A 15,807-nucleotide genomic window follows, 5' to 3' on the forward strand; every position below is an offset into this window, starting at 1 on the left:
ATCCCTACCTCAATACATTATGTAAAAACCATTGAAAAAGTAGATTCATACCCATCCTTACCTCAATACTTTATGTAAAAACCATTGAAAAATTAGATTCATACCCATCCTTACCTCAATACATTATGTAAAAACCATTGAAAAAGTATATTCATACCCATCCCTACCTCAATAAATTATGTGAAAACCATTGAAAAAGTAGATTCATACCCATCCCTACCTCAATACATCATGTAAAAACCATTGAAATGATAAGTTCAGCCCAAACCCTACCTCAATACATTATTTAAAAAACATCGAAAAAGTAGATTCATACCCATCCCTACCTCAATACATTATGTAAAAACCATTGAAATAATAGGTTCAGTCCCATCCCTACCTCAATACATTTTGTAAAAAACATTGAAATGATAGGTTAAGCCCCATCCCTACCTCAATACATTATGTAAAAAACATTGAAATGATAGGTTCAGCCCCATCCCTACCTCAATACATTATGTAAAAATCATTGAAATGATAGGTTCAGCCCCATCCCTACCTCAATCCTGCTAGACTGTTGCGAGCTTGCATGACTTTGCATGACATTGACCTGTATGTTACTTTTTCAGCGTACACTTGGTTTGCACTGGGTGAGTACTTGACGGTGCTCTCTAACATAGCCTTCCACAGTACTGCTATTTGGGACTTTAGACAACTTAGTGTCTTTTTTGGCTCCAATGGTCTGGAAATTTCACGGACAACTAAATCTACTTAGGCTCTCTGTTCAATGGTTTGTATTTACTTAGCTTTAAATTAATCATGATTAATCCATTCAAACATATTTTATTGACACTGAATAGTCAAAGGGATTGGACACAAGTTCTTACAACTCGAATCATGATTAATTATGATTAATAGAGAGGACACTTTTGTATATATTTTTTCTGCGTCCATCGAAGAATAGGAAATACCACACAGGGATTTTACTGAATAGGGTGAGTTTGACTATAATTCAACACTATAATTATTGTAATTTGTTTTGCATAAAACACAATATTATAATAAATATTATAATATTGGGGTTATGTGTTAGATATAATATCTATATTTGGTACTAACTCTTACTTAACATGTCAAAAATTGCATCTTAACTTCCATTTTTAGTTATTAGTGAATAAACATTGTAAGTGCCTGACTCTTGTCAACTTTTATGCTGATCCATATTTTTGAAAAATACTTTTTTTTATATTGAATTGATATAACAATCTAAATATGTTTCATTTGATTGACTGCTCCCATCATCATCATCATCATTACTCGTACACAAAATCCGAGCCTTTCTAAATAGTAGTGACATTGGGCTATTTCTGTCTCCAGCATTTTTTTCACTTTCATACAAAAATGGGGCTAAATTGTGCAACTGCTGAGCCATATTTGGAAATGTTTGATGATGATACTGCAAACCAATTGGCTGCAAGTTTCCGGAAGAGATTATTTATTAAAAAAAAATAGTTTAGAGAAGACTAGCGTAGTACGATTGCAATCCATGTCCCTCAATTAGACTTGATGCTCAGCAGAATTCATGCATGTTTGATGTGGCTGCTATGATCTGATTGGCTGATGGTTTCCAGATGTTATATTTGGCAGGAAGTTAGATAAAACCTTTCTAATAAATAATTACTCAAATTCCGCCCTCTAAATCAATGGCCAAAGTAATTTTTAAATTATTGAATAATGCTTTGTTTTCATCACTTAAATAGTACAATAGAGCAAATATACGTATTTTGTTGTTTCCTAGTGGCTAAATCACAATCAGACGTCATTCCATCCGAGCTGACATATTAACTTCTGTGGAATTGTTATTTACTGTCAATTATACTTTATTACAGTTATCTCCCTTTTCACTTATATTTAACATTGTGCATGTAACTTTTAGCACCATTGAAACCTTACCTTAAAATGTAGTGCATTCTTTATCCTAACATGGAGTTGATCAGGTAACTGTGTTATTTCGACTAATTTTATGGAAAGGTTTGCTATATTTATCCCACCATCATCACATGATAAGCTGTTCAAATCATCCTTCCTTCGTCGGTGGTGACGGTCATCCATCATTCTGTCATTCTGTCTGTCCTTAAACCTTGTTCTTGTTATTATAAATATATATTTCTTATGAGGGTTACCCTTGGCCTTAGTTGTGGATATAAAATTTTGGGACGGATAAAAAATCCATGATTGCCGATAGATGGCCATCTTAAATTTTGAGAGTGTAAGTTTGTTAGTACCGTTTCACAGAATGTATGTGGGGGATCTTTCTCTATTGCCAACAGGTGGCCATCTTGAAGTTTGAGCGTTTGTTAGCACTATTTCTCAGCAAGTCTAAGAGTGGTTCTTTCCCTATTTCACATAAGGTTCTCAATGATCATGAGTTATGCATATTATAATTTGGGATTGATTGGAAAAACAGTATGGCCACCAGATTGTCATCTTGAATTTTGGCAGTTCATTCTTGTGAACACCATTTCTGAAGAAGTACTGGATAGATCTTTATAAAATTTCATATGTTGATATTTATAAGTCCTAAATTGTGCAGGTGTCTTTTTGATGATGATCAGAAAAAAAGGTCGCCAGGCAACCATCTTTGATTTTGTTTCAGGTTGTTATGAATATTTTTAAACAAGCACTAGACAGATCTTTTGTTACACATTAGTAAGTAGTATGCTAGTGAATTGGTCATATCACAACCTCACATTGACAATGATATACACTTTAATAAGTATTATGCTAGTAAATAGGTCAAATGACAACCTCACATTGACAATGTCATACACTTTAATAAGTAGTATGCTAGTAAATAGGTCAAATGACAACCTCACATTGACAATGTCATACACTTTAGTAAGTATTATGCTAGTAAATAGGTCAAATTACAACCTCACATTGACAATTTCATACACATTAGTAAGTAGTATGCTAGTAAATTGGTCAAATGACAACCATACATTGACAATCTCATACACATTAGTAAGTATTATGCTATTAAATAGGTCAATAGGTCAAATGACAACCTCACATTGACAATGTCATACACTTTAATAAGTAGTATGCTAGTAAATAGGTCAAATGACAACCTCACACACATTAGTAAGAAGTATGCTAGTAAATAGGTCAAATGACAACCTCACATTTACAGTGTCATACACTTTAGTAAGTAGTATGCTAGTAAATAGGTCAAATGTCAACCTCACATTGACAATTTCATACACATTAGTAAGTATTATGCTAGTAAATAGTTTACTGTTCTAGTAAATAGGTCAAATGACAACCACACATTTACAGTGTCATACACTTTAGTAAATAGTATGCTAGTAGAAAGGTCAAATGACAACCTCAAATTGACAATGTCATACACTTTAATAATTAGTATGCTAGTAAATAGGTCAAACGACAACCTCACACACATTAGTAAGAAGTAGGCTAGTAAATAGGTCAAATGACAACCACACATTTACAGTGTCATACACTTTAGTAAATAGTATGCTAGTAGAAAGGTCAAATGACAACCTCAAATTGACAATGTCATACACTTTAATAAGTAGTATTCTAGTAAATAGGTCAAATGACAACCTCACACACATTAGTAAGAAGAATGCTAGTAAATAGGTCAAATGTCAACCTCACATTGACAATTTCATACAAATTAGTAAGTATTATGCTAGTAAATTGGTCAAATGACAACCTCACATTGACACTTTCATACACATTAGTAAGTATTGTGCTATTAAATAGGTCAATAGGTCAAATGCCAACCTCACATTGACAGTGTCCTGCACTTTAGTAAGTAGTATGCTAGTAAAAAGGACAAATGACAACCTCACATTGACAGTGGCCTACACTTTAGTAAGTAGTATGCTAGTAAAAAGGTCAAATGACAACCTCAAATTGACAATGTCATACACTTTAGTAAGTAGTGTGCTAGTAAATAGGTCAAATGACAACCTCACATTGACAATCTCATACACTTTAGTAAATAGTATGCTAGTAAAAAGGTCAAATGACAACCTCACATTGACAATGTCATACACATTAGTAAGTATTATGCTATTAAATAGGTCAATTGGTCAAATGACAACCTCACATTGACAGTGTCCTACACTTTAGTAAGTAGTATGCTAGTAAATAGGTCAAATGACAACCTCACATTGACAATCTCATACACATTAGTAAGTATTATGCTAGTAAATTGGTCAAATGACAACCTCACATTGACAATGTCATACACTTTAATAAGAAGTATGCTAGTAAATAGGTCAAATGGCAACCTCACATTGACAATGTCATGCACTTTAATAAGTAGTATGCTAGAGAATAGGTCAAATGACAACCTCACATAGACAATCTCTGACAACCTCACATTGACAATGTGATACACTTTAGTAAGTAGTATGCTATTAAATAGGTCAAATGACAACCTCGCATTGACAGTGTCATACACTTTAGTAAGTAGTATTCTAGTAAATAGGTCAAATGACAAACTCACATTGACAATCTCTGACAACCTCACAGTTACAATGTCATACACTTTAATAAGTAGTATCCTAGTAAATAGGTCAAATGACAAACTCACATTGACAATCTCTGACAACCTCACATTGACAATGTAAATGACAACCTCACATTGACAATCTCATAGTCAAATGACAACCTCACATTGACAGTGTCATACACTTTAGTAAGTAATATGCTAGTAAATTGGTCAAATGGCAACCTCACATTGACAATGTCATACACATTTGTAAGTATTATGCTAGTAAATAGTAAGTAGTATGCTAGTAAATTGGTCAAATGACAACCATATACACTTTAATAAGTATTATGCTAGTAAATAGGTAAGTATTATGCTATTAAATAGGTCAATAGGTCAAATGACAACCTCACGTTGACAATGTAATACACATTAGTAAGTAGTATGCTAGTAAATTGGTCAAATGGCAACCTCACATTGACAATGTCATACATTTTAATAAGTATTATGCTAGTAAATAGGCCAAATGACAACCTCACATTGACAATCTCTAACAACCTCACATTGACAATGTCAAACACTTTAATAAGTAGTATGCTAGTAAATAGGTCAAATGGCAACCTCACATTGACAATGTCATGCACTTTAATAAGTAGTATTCTAGTAAATAGGTCAAATGACAACCTGACATTGACAGTGTCCTACACTTTAGTAAGTAGTATGCTAGTAAAAAGGTCAAATGACAACCTCACATTGACAATCTCATATACATTAGAAAGTATTATGCTAGTAAATAGGTCAAACGACAACCTCACATTGACAATGTCATGCACTTTAATAAGTAGTATGCTAGAGAATAGGTCAAATGACAACCTCACGTTGACAATGTAATACACATTAGTAAGTAGTATGCTAGTAAAAAGGTCAAATGACAACCTCACATTCACAGTGTCATACACTTTAGTAAGTAGTATGCTATTAAATAGGTCAAATGACAACCTCACGTTGACAATGTAATACACATTAGTAAGTAGTATGCTAGTAAAAAGGTCAAATGACAACCTCACATTCACAGTGTCATACACTTTAGTAAGTAATATGCTAGTAAATTGGTCAAATGACAACCTCACATTGACAATGTAAATGACAACCTCACATTGACAATGTCATACACTTTAATAAGTAGTATGCTAGTGAATAGGTCAAATGACAACCTCACATTGACAATCTCATATACATTAGAAAGTATTATGCTAGTAAATAGGTTAAATGACAACCTCACATTGACAATCTCATACACATTAGTAAGTATTATGCTAGTAAATAGGTCAAATGGCAACCTCACATTGACAATGTCATACACATTTGTAAGTATTATGCTAGTAAATAGTTTACTGTTTACATTGATTAGTCAATCCAACAAGGTGGGATAGTAGTGTCACAAAGATCCCTCTTGGCTCTCCTGTATGTATGGGATAGTGGTGTCACAAAGATCCCCCTTGGCTCTCCTGTATGTATGGGATAGTAGTGTCACAAATATCCCTCTTGGCTCTCCTGTATGTAGTTCATCTGTTATAATTTTGAAAGGAAATATTTGGAGTCTGAGTGTCCGTTTTGCCATTTATCCGTCTGTCTGTCCACACATTGGTTTCTGAATAACTTGCTTAAATATCATTTACTTCTGATGAAACTTACAATATATAAAGGTTGAGGCCACTGGCAAAATGGAGAAAAAATAATTTAAACTATATAACACTGATTGACCAACAGTTTCTCACAATATTGTTATCGAATATAACTCAGGATTTTGACGAAACCTGGTCAGCATTAGAACTACACAAACCTGGTCAGCATTAGAACTACACAAACCTGGTCAGCATTAGAACTACACAAACACGAGGTGTTGTTCTGCTCCTGTAGTACTCCTTATTACATTGCTTGCCTAAATTGGCTGCGAACTTTCTCTTTTTAAATTGTTTTTCTTACCAATGACTATGTACTTTATTTTTATGTTGCAGTTTACAGCCAGTTTGCGTTATGTGAGTACCTGGTTGTAGTGTCCAATATTCTGTTTCATGGAACTGCCGTCCTGGACTTCAAATTTGCCGTTACAACTTTAGCAATTGTGAATCAAAGGTCACGAAGTTCATTGCCCAGATAGCATACATTCATTGGCGCTCATTACCTACGAAGAATATGTTACACAGGGTTATCACTGTCTACACCTAACAACGGTTACATAGTGGTCATTGCCCATGTAGCTTAAATCAAGGGTGATCACTGGCTACATCTAACACCGGTTACACAGTGATCATTGCCCATGTAGCTTAAATCATAGGGTGATCACTGGCTACACCTAACAACGGTTACACAGTGGTCATTGCCCATGTAGCTTAAATCACAGGGGGATAACTGTCTGCACCTAACAACGGTTACACAGTAGTCATTGCCCATGTAGCATAAATTACATAGTTCACCGTCTACGATCGTCGTAGCAAAAAAGTTTCACTGCCCAAGTTGTGTAAATTGAATGGTATTGATTGTCTACATGTAGCAAAGATAACACAGTATTAACCACCCATGCATGTAGTGTATAGATACATGGTGTTCACCGTCAACAAAGCATACACTTTTTATGAAGCAATTACAGTTCAGTGCTCACATGACTAAGACTATGTTAATGATGTGTTTGGTACAGTTATATGTTCACTGATACAATACCATGCTTCCCATCACCATATTTCACAACACAATGCTTCACAATACAATGTTTCACAACCCTGCTTCACAACACAATGTTTCACAACACCGTGCTTCACAACACAATGCTCTACAGCACTATGCTTCACAACACAATGTTTCACAACACCGTGCTTCACGACACACTATTTCACAAAACCGTGCTTCACAACACCGTGCTTCACGACACAATGTTTCACAAAACCGTGCTTCACAAAACCGTGCTTCACAACATTGTGCTTCACAACACAATGTTGCAGAATACCATGCAACAATATGTCACGCCATGTTACATAAGATTCACTGTATTATAATTTGGTGTGTTGATTAGTAATTATGGAGTACATTTGACGGGAATCTGTGTTTATGTATAATTCTTTCGTGATGTGTTGCAATATTACTGTACATACTGGGTTTGTAAAATGGACGAGCAAATGAGGATAAACAATTTCAGAAAATTTCCAATATAGTAAAACACATAAGTGACAAATAAGAGATAAACGATGTCTGTACAATTTCGTGTATAGTTAGATATGAATAGAAGATAAACGACTTCTGCTAATTTCCACTATATTAGAATAAATTATTGTTAGGAGATAAACAGGTTCGGTGTATATATCTGCTATGAAGTGAAATTATATAAGTAATTAAAAGGTAAATGCTTTTAGTAAATTTCCCATAAAGTGAAATCAAATATATAGCCTATTTACTCAATATTTATTAAATTGTCTTCAATGCAAAGTTTATTTTTTACTAAAGGAATGCCTTCATAAAACAAACAGTTCGGCGGACTTATAACATATCCATCTCCTTTGGGACTAACACGAGGCTACGAAATGACATATTATATCTTGTTCATTTATATGCCTAGGTCATGCGGAGCTTATATTTTCTTTTACTATCTGCGGAGAGGCATATCGGCCTCAAAACAAGATTGGTGTTGCTATTGGAATGTACAAAGAGTATAGTAAAATCTCCCAGTAAAATATGTTTTACCGATATGTAATAAAACCAATGGACGTGTTACCGTAACGAATACATGAACTTTATATCACGTTTCTTTTCGTAACATTTTATGCTTCTTATAAAAAACACCTAGACATGATTTAAACATTAAAGCACAGTTTCAATGTTAACATGTCTAGTACATTATAACATCACAGATTGTTGTGAAATGGCACATCATCTGAAGTTCATGTATCCATCTTGGTTATTTAGCCTCTGTTTTCTTATTTATAATTTCTTAAAATATATTACATTGGAATTTCACCATTATTTTACTTTAACATGGCAACATCTTTCCTCATACGAAGCCAGTATGTCACTCCATTAAAAGACCAAGAAATACAAATAAACTTTAGATAATTTGTAATTTCATAGTACATGTTTTCAGTTGGGTCGCGAAAGAGATTGACATGTTATACGTTTAATGAACTGTTTATTATGAATACATCAACCGTATTGCCTAATTATTGACTGAGGAATGATGATTTTTTTTATTCCTGACCCGTGCAAAGTTACCAAATATGATTTACTTTATATTTGGATAAGGCATAAGGTAAATTGGGTTGTTAATATAAAGTACTGGACCAATCAAAATTTCAAGCTAGAGAGCTACAATGGTATTGCGGTTAACCCCTTATCAATTTTTGATAAGGGGTTTACCACAATCAAAATCAAAAGCAATCAAAAGACTTTGTTCCTTTTTGATGTTTTATGCAGACTTTTGCTAGTTAAGGTGAAAGATAAATGCCGCTGAGAATGAAATACCGGCCGTGAAACTTTAACAAGTGTTAGGAGAAAAGTGAGCCATACGTTTATTTTTATACATCTTTGTATTTGATAAAACAATTGCATTCTTGCCTTTCCTCATACTTTATTTTGTATAATTGTCGCAGACACTTAGGCCTTGTAGTAAGGTGGTTTGTTTTTGATACAGAATTATTTTAACAACTGTTTGTTAGGATAGTGTTATATAAGGGTACGTTAGGTGTTTGGCGAGGAATATTTTATTTTACGTATTTTATTTAATTAAATGGTATGGTGGCGTATAAGGGTCTAGACTTGTTATTAAGTCTATGTAAGTTACATATATTTGTTACTTATAGGTAGACTTGCTTGTTTGTTTAATGTCGGCTTGTTGATGTTTAATTAACCAAGTCAATAGAATAAGATCGGCTTCTTTACGAAGTTTACTAAAATTATGCTCATTTCATTTTCATACGACAAAATTAAATCGTGTTGTTTTATATATTATCAAGTCAATAAAATGTATGTATACGTGTCGATATAAATGTAGCGTTATTTACTTGATAATTGTTGACTTTATGAGATGTATTGCACATGTACACAGGAAGTAAATTCTCATTTTTATGAAGTTGACAAAAACTATGTCAACTTGCGGGAAATTGAGTTAATTGTGCTTGTTGACATATATGTAGACTTGTTCACTTGTCCTTTGTCGACTTGTTGATAAATAACTTAACATGTCGATAGAAATAAATCAATTTCTTTTAAATGGTGACTAAAGCTATGTTCACTAAACGAGACAAGTAGTTTGTGTTGCTAAGCACAACCTAACATGCCATCTTGTTTTGAGTAGACACTTTCTTTATCGGAACTTTAATAAGTTGACATGAATAAAAAGGTAGACAAACAATATGTTGTCTTTTGTTATTAAGTAGACTATTTAAATACACGTATCTAATGGGGACTTGTGTTCAACGTATTGAATGTGCACGGTATCAATGTATTTGAATCGAAATCATTGATGCACTGGGAATCGTTTGAAACGGAAGCTACAAAGGTACGTATTTTAAAGATACTTTTAAATGAATAACTGCTCCATATTAAAATTTGAATAGTGATACATACACGGTATATGTGAGTTAGCAATTCAATATGATATACGACATAGAAATGTAACATGTTTTTTCTAATATATAGATTGGAGCATATACTTCATATATTGCAAAATCGGAAATATTTGTCTCTGAAGAGAATTCAAATTTATTGTTTGTATATAATACCAATATACCTAAATGCACTAAAAACTAAACCAAACGTGCGTACTGACGTCTACAATACGATCAACGTACTGACGTCTACAATACGATCAATGGTGTTGATGAAAAAGTTGTAGTATATTCGTACATACAACAGCATTATTGGTAACAATTGGAATCAACGATTCCTTTCCATATACAAAAACAAAAATACCCAAAAAATAGCAATGGGAATATTTTAAATTATTAGATATTATCTTATGCTTATATTTCAAGTCTAAGTAAGTCTATGTTGGGTTCAACACCCTTTTCTTAGCTGATTTTTGATTTAAGCAACTATTATTAAATAATAAAACCATTGGATAACAGGTAACACTCCACTAACACGTTACACATTTGTTTTGTATTTTAGTGAAATGATCCGATGGTGTTATGTTTCCGTTGAAGGCTCAGATGAAATGTTTAACAAAATAACAATGAGACAAAATGTTTACTAACACATTAATGTAAGGGATCAAACATAGGAAATGAAATGTCTTTTCTTATTTGTAAATTTCTATTTATTATGAGATTTCCTACTTTTGTGATAAGTAATACTCAGGGATCCAAACCAAACATAGGAATTCAAATATATAATTGGAATACCTGGTATACTGCACTCGTAATTAAACTATTAGAGTAGTACAAAGCCCGGATACGAGGTTGTAATTTTGGGTAAATAATGATGCGTCTACAGAGGATTTGGTGAAATACTATTTCCTCCTGTCATACAGATACTATTTCCTCCTGTCATACAGATACTATTTCCTCCTGTGCTACAGATACTATTTCCTCCTGGGCTACAGATACTGTTTCCTCCTGTGCTACAGATTCTATTTCCTCCAGTGCTACAGATACTATTCCTCCTGTGCTACAGATAATATTTCCTCCTGTCCAACAGATACTATTCCTCCTGTGCTACAGATACTATTTCCTCCTGTCCAACAGATATTAATTCTCCTGTGCTACAGATAATATTTCTCCTGTCCTACAGATACTATTTCCTCCTGTGCTACAGATTCTATTTCCTCCTGTGCTACAGATACTATTTCCTCTTGTGCTACAGATACTATTCCTCCTGTGCTACAGATAATATTTCCTCCTGTCCAACAGATACTATTCCTCCTGTGCTACAGATACTATTTCCTCCTGTCCAACAGATACTAATTCTCCTGTGCTACAGATACTATTTCTCCTGTCCTACAGATACTATTTCCTCCTGTGCTACAGATTCTATTTCCTCCTGTGTTACAGATACTATTTCCTCCAGTGCTACATATACTATTTCCTCCTGTGCTACAGATTCTATTTCCTCCTGTCCTACAGATACTATTTCCTCCTGTGCTACAGATACTATTTCCTCCTGTGCTACAGATACTATTCTTCCTGTCCTACAGAAACTATTTCTCCTGTGCTACAGATACTATTCCTCCTGTCCTACAGAAACTATTTCTCCTGTGCTACAGATACTATTCCTCCTGTCCTACAGAAACTATTTCTCCTGTGCTACAGATACTATTCCTCCTGTCCTACAGAAACTATTTCCTCCTGTGCTACAGATACTTTTTCCTCCTGTGCTACAGATACTATTCCTCCTGTCCTACAGATACTATTTCCTCCTGTGCTACAGATACTATTTCCTCCTGTCCTACAGATACTATTTCCTCCTGTGCTACAGATACTATTTCCTCCTGTCCTACAGATATTTTCTCCTGTGCTACAGATACTATTCCTCCTGTCCTACAGAAACTATTTCTCCTGTGCTACAGATACTATTCCTCCTGTCCTACAGAAACTATTTCTCCTGTGCTACAGATACTATTCCTCCTGTCCTACAGAAACTATTTCTCCTGTGCTACAGATACTATTCCTCCTGTCCTACAGAAACTATTTCTCCTGTGCTACAGATACTATTCCTCCTGTCCTACAGAAACTATTTCTCCTGTGCTACAGATACTATTCCTCCTGTCCTACAGAAACTATTTCTCCTGTGCTACAGATACTATTCCTCCTGTCCTACAGAAACTATTTCTCCTGTGCTACAGATACTATTCCTCCTGTCCTACAGAAACTATTTCTCCTGTGCTACAGATACTATTCCTCCTGTCCTACAGAAACTATTTCTCCTGTGCTACAGATACTATTCCTCCTGTCCTACAGAAACTATTTCTCCTGTGCTACAGATACTATTCCTCCTGTCCTACAGAAACTATTTCTCCTGTGCTACAGATACTATTCCTCCTGTCCTACAGAAACTATTCCTCCTGTGCTACAGATACTATTCCTCCTGTCCTACAGAAACTATTTCTCCTGTGCTACAGATACTATTCCTCCTGTCCTACAGAAACTATTTCTCCTGTGCTACAGATACTATTCCTCCTGTCCTACAGAAACTATTTCTCCTGTGCTACAGATACTATTCCTCCTGTCCTACAGAAACTATTTCTCCTGTGCTACAGATACTATTCCTCCTGTCCTACAGAAACTATTTCTCCTGTGCTACAGATACTATTCCTCCTGTCCTACAGAAACTATTTCTCCTGTGCTACAGATACTATTCCTCCTGTCCTACAGAAACTATTTCTCCTGTGCTACAGATACTATTCCTCCTGTCCTACAGAAACTATTTCTCCTGTGCTACAGATACTATTCCTCCTGTCCTACAGAAACTATTTCTCCTGTGCTACAGATACTATTCCTCCTGTCCTACAGAAACTATTTCCTCCTGTGCTACAGATACTATTCTTCCTGTCCTACAGATACTGTTCATCCTGTGCTACAGATACTATTCTTCCTGTCCTACAGATACTATTTCCTCCTGTTCTACAGATACTATTCCTCCTGTCCTACAGAAACTATTTCCTCCTGTGCTACAGATGCTATTCTTCCTGTCCTACAGATACTATTTCCTCCTGTGCTACAGATACTATTCTTCCTGTCCTACAGAAACTATTTCTCCTGTGCTACAGATACTATTCCTCCTGTCCTACAGAAACTATTTCTCCTGTGCTACAGATACTATTCCTCCTGTCCTACAGAAACTATTTCCTCCTGTCCTACAGATATTTTTTCCTCCTGTGCTACAGATACTATTCCTCCTGTCCTACAGATACTATTTCCTCCTGTGCTACATATACTATTTCCTCCTGTCCTACAGATACTATTTCCTCCTGTCCTACAGATACTATTTCCTCCTGTGCTACAGATGTTATTCTTCCTGTCCTACAGATACTATTTCCTCCTGTCCTACAGATGCTATTCCTCCTGTCCTACAGATACTATTTCCTCCTGTCCTACAGATACTATTTCCTCCTGTGCTACAGATACTATTTCCTCCTGTCCTACAGATACTATTTCCTCCTGTGCTACAGATACTATTTCCTCCTGTGCTACAGATAATATTTCCTCCAGTGCTACAGATACTATTTCCTCCTGTCCTACAGATACTATTCCTCCTGTCCTACAGATACTATATCCTCCTGTGCTACAGATACTTTTCCTCCTGTGCTACAGATACTATTTCCTCCTGTCCTACAGATACTATTTCCTCCAGTGCTACAGATACTATTTCTCCTGTCCTACAGATACTATTTCCTCCTGTGCTACAGATTCTATTTCCTCCTGTGTTACAGATACTATTTCCTCCTGTGCTACAGATACTATTTCCTCCAGTGCTACAGATACTATTCCTCCTGTCCTACAGATACTATTTCCTCCTGTCCTACAGATACTATTTCCTCCTGTGCTACAGATGTTATTCTTCCTGTCCTACAGATACTATTTCCTCCTGTCCTACAGATGCTATTCCTCCTGTCCTACAGATACTATTTCCTCCTGTCCTACAGATACTATTTCCTCCTGTGCTACAGATACTATTTCCTCCTGTCCTACAGATACTATTTCTCCTGTCCTACAGATATGACGATATTTGTGGGTTCTTGCTGTCATGCCATAATATTGTCATGAGCATATCTACATTAAAGTGTTTGCTCAGGGGACTGGATTAAGTAAGAAATAATCTAAAGGTAAACTTAACTGATGTAGTGAGACAAATTCTGTATATGCATTCGGACGGAAACCGTTACGTTGGCTATAATACCTTTAGGAGGAAACTCAACATTTGATTTGGAATACACGTGACGCAATCTATTGTCCAATCAGCATTACAGATCATTGACCCCGATGGAGTGCGACTGAGAGCTCACGCGTTAGGCAAAATAAAAACAATTGAAGGAAATTATCGAATGGTCGCCAATATAATTTGTAGTCTGACGGAAATATCGCCAAAATACACAACAGTTTCACGCAAACTTTGCTGTTTTCCCTCACTATCAAAAACAAATAAAAAAAAGTCAATCAAAATGTTCACAGTTGTTTCGGAAATACATATAAGGCGTACTCTAACAATAAATGTAACTCGAGCCCTTACTGACATATTTTCCGGGAGGCACTATCGCACATAACCTTATATGTTTCGAAAAAGATTTGGTTTGATATCGCTATCAATGTTAATGCTGTTAATGTGTTAAGAAAATTAAACTCAAACCATTAATTATGATTCACATATGTTATTGAAAACGTTACATGTGTTACATAACCTAACCAAGAAGAAAACAAAACGATGACGTCACTAATGTAGTATAAAACATATCTTGCGAAGGTTTATTTGATTGTTTCGGTATAAATAACTTAAATTATTTTGAAATTATATGAGAATGGAAATATCGGGGCAAACTACACTTGTACACCTCATGAGTGGTCGTAGCCTAAATAATAAACCTCGTTCTTGACACTTATAGAGGATGGTACATCTGTAAATAAACATGTATAATTGGCCTGACCATCCACATCATTAAAGAATGGTTATAGCCCAATATGCCTCAGCCAATGAGAGGCGGGAGCAGCAGCCAGATTTGTTGTCCGATCGGAAAAGTAAAAACAAGTAGTTATGCTAAGAAGAAAAACACTAAAACAACAGGTTTCACAAATTTTACTGAAATAGGGATTTAATGATGTGTTTGTCGCCGTGTTCATAAATGGACAGTTACATGAATACAGGGTAAAGTATTGTACCAAAGTGAATGTACATCCAATCAGTTATTGTGTGTCAACTCTAGGTGTCAAGGTGTCAACTCTAGGTGTTAACTCTAGGTGTCAACTCTAGGTGTTAACTCTAGGTGTTAACTCTAGGTGTCAACTCTAGGTGTCAAGGTGTCAACTCTAGGTGTCAAGGTGTCGACTCTAGGTGTTAACTCTAGGTGTAAACTCTAGGTGTTAACTCTAGGTGTTAACTCTAGGTATCAACTCTAGGTGTTAACTCTAGGTGTCAACTCTAGGTGTTAACTCTATGTGTCAACTCTAGGTGTCAAGGTGTCAACTCTAGGTGTTAACTCTAGGTGTCAACTCTAGGTGTTAACTTTAGGTGTCAAGGTGTCAACTCTAGGTGTCAAGGTGTCAACTCTAGGTGTTAACTCCCACAAAATGCAAAGAATTATTTAGGAATTATTTATTCGCTGGTTT

The 15,807-nt window shown here is 35.3% G+C and overlaps 1 protein-coding gene across 2 annotated transcripts in view; it reads left to right on the top strand.

Annotated features, from left to right (window-relative positions):
- LOC110464745 (post-GPI attachment to proteins factor 2-like) overlaps positions 1 to 9,902 on the top strand; it is a 25,127-nt gene extending 15,225 nt beyond the window's left edge. The window contains exons 5-6 of one of the 2 annotated variants that reach the window (XM_021520115.1): positions 609 to 769; positions 6,523 to 6,611. In XM_021520115.1, coding sequence (XP_021375790.1) covers positions 609 to 754 — 146 coding nt within the window. In that variant the 3' untranslated portion in view covers positions 755 to 769; positions 6,523 to 6,611. Of the gene's footprint in view, positions 1 to 608; positions 770 to 6,522 lie in introns of both variants that reach the window. The other variant, XM_021520116.1, reaches the window with a different exon arrangement.
- The last annotated feature ends 5,905 nt before the right edge of the window (positions 9,903 to 15,807 follow it).

Source organism: Mizuhopecten yessoensis, unplaced genomic scaffold, assembly GCF_002113885.1.
Source record: "Mizuhopecten yessoensis strain PY_sf001 unplaced genomic scaffold, ASM211388v2 scaffold11029, whole genome shotgun sequence".
In the NCBI taxonomy this organism is placed as follows: Eukaryota; Metazoa; Mollusca; class Bivalvia; order Pectinida; family Pectinidae; genus Mizuhopecten; species Mizuhopecten yessoensis.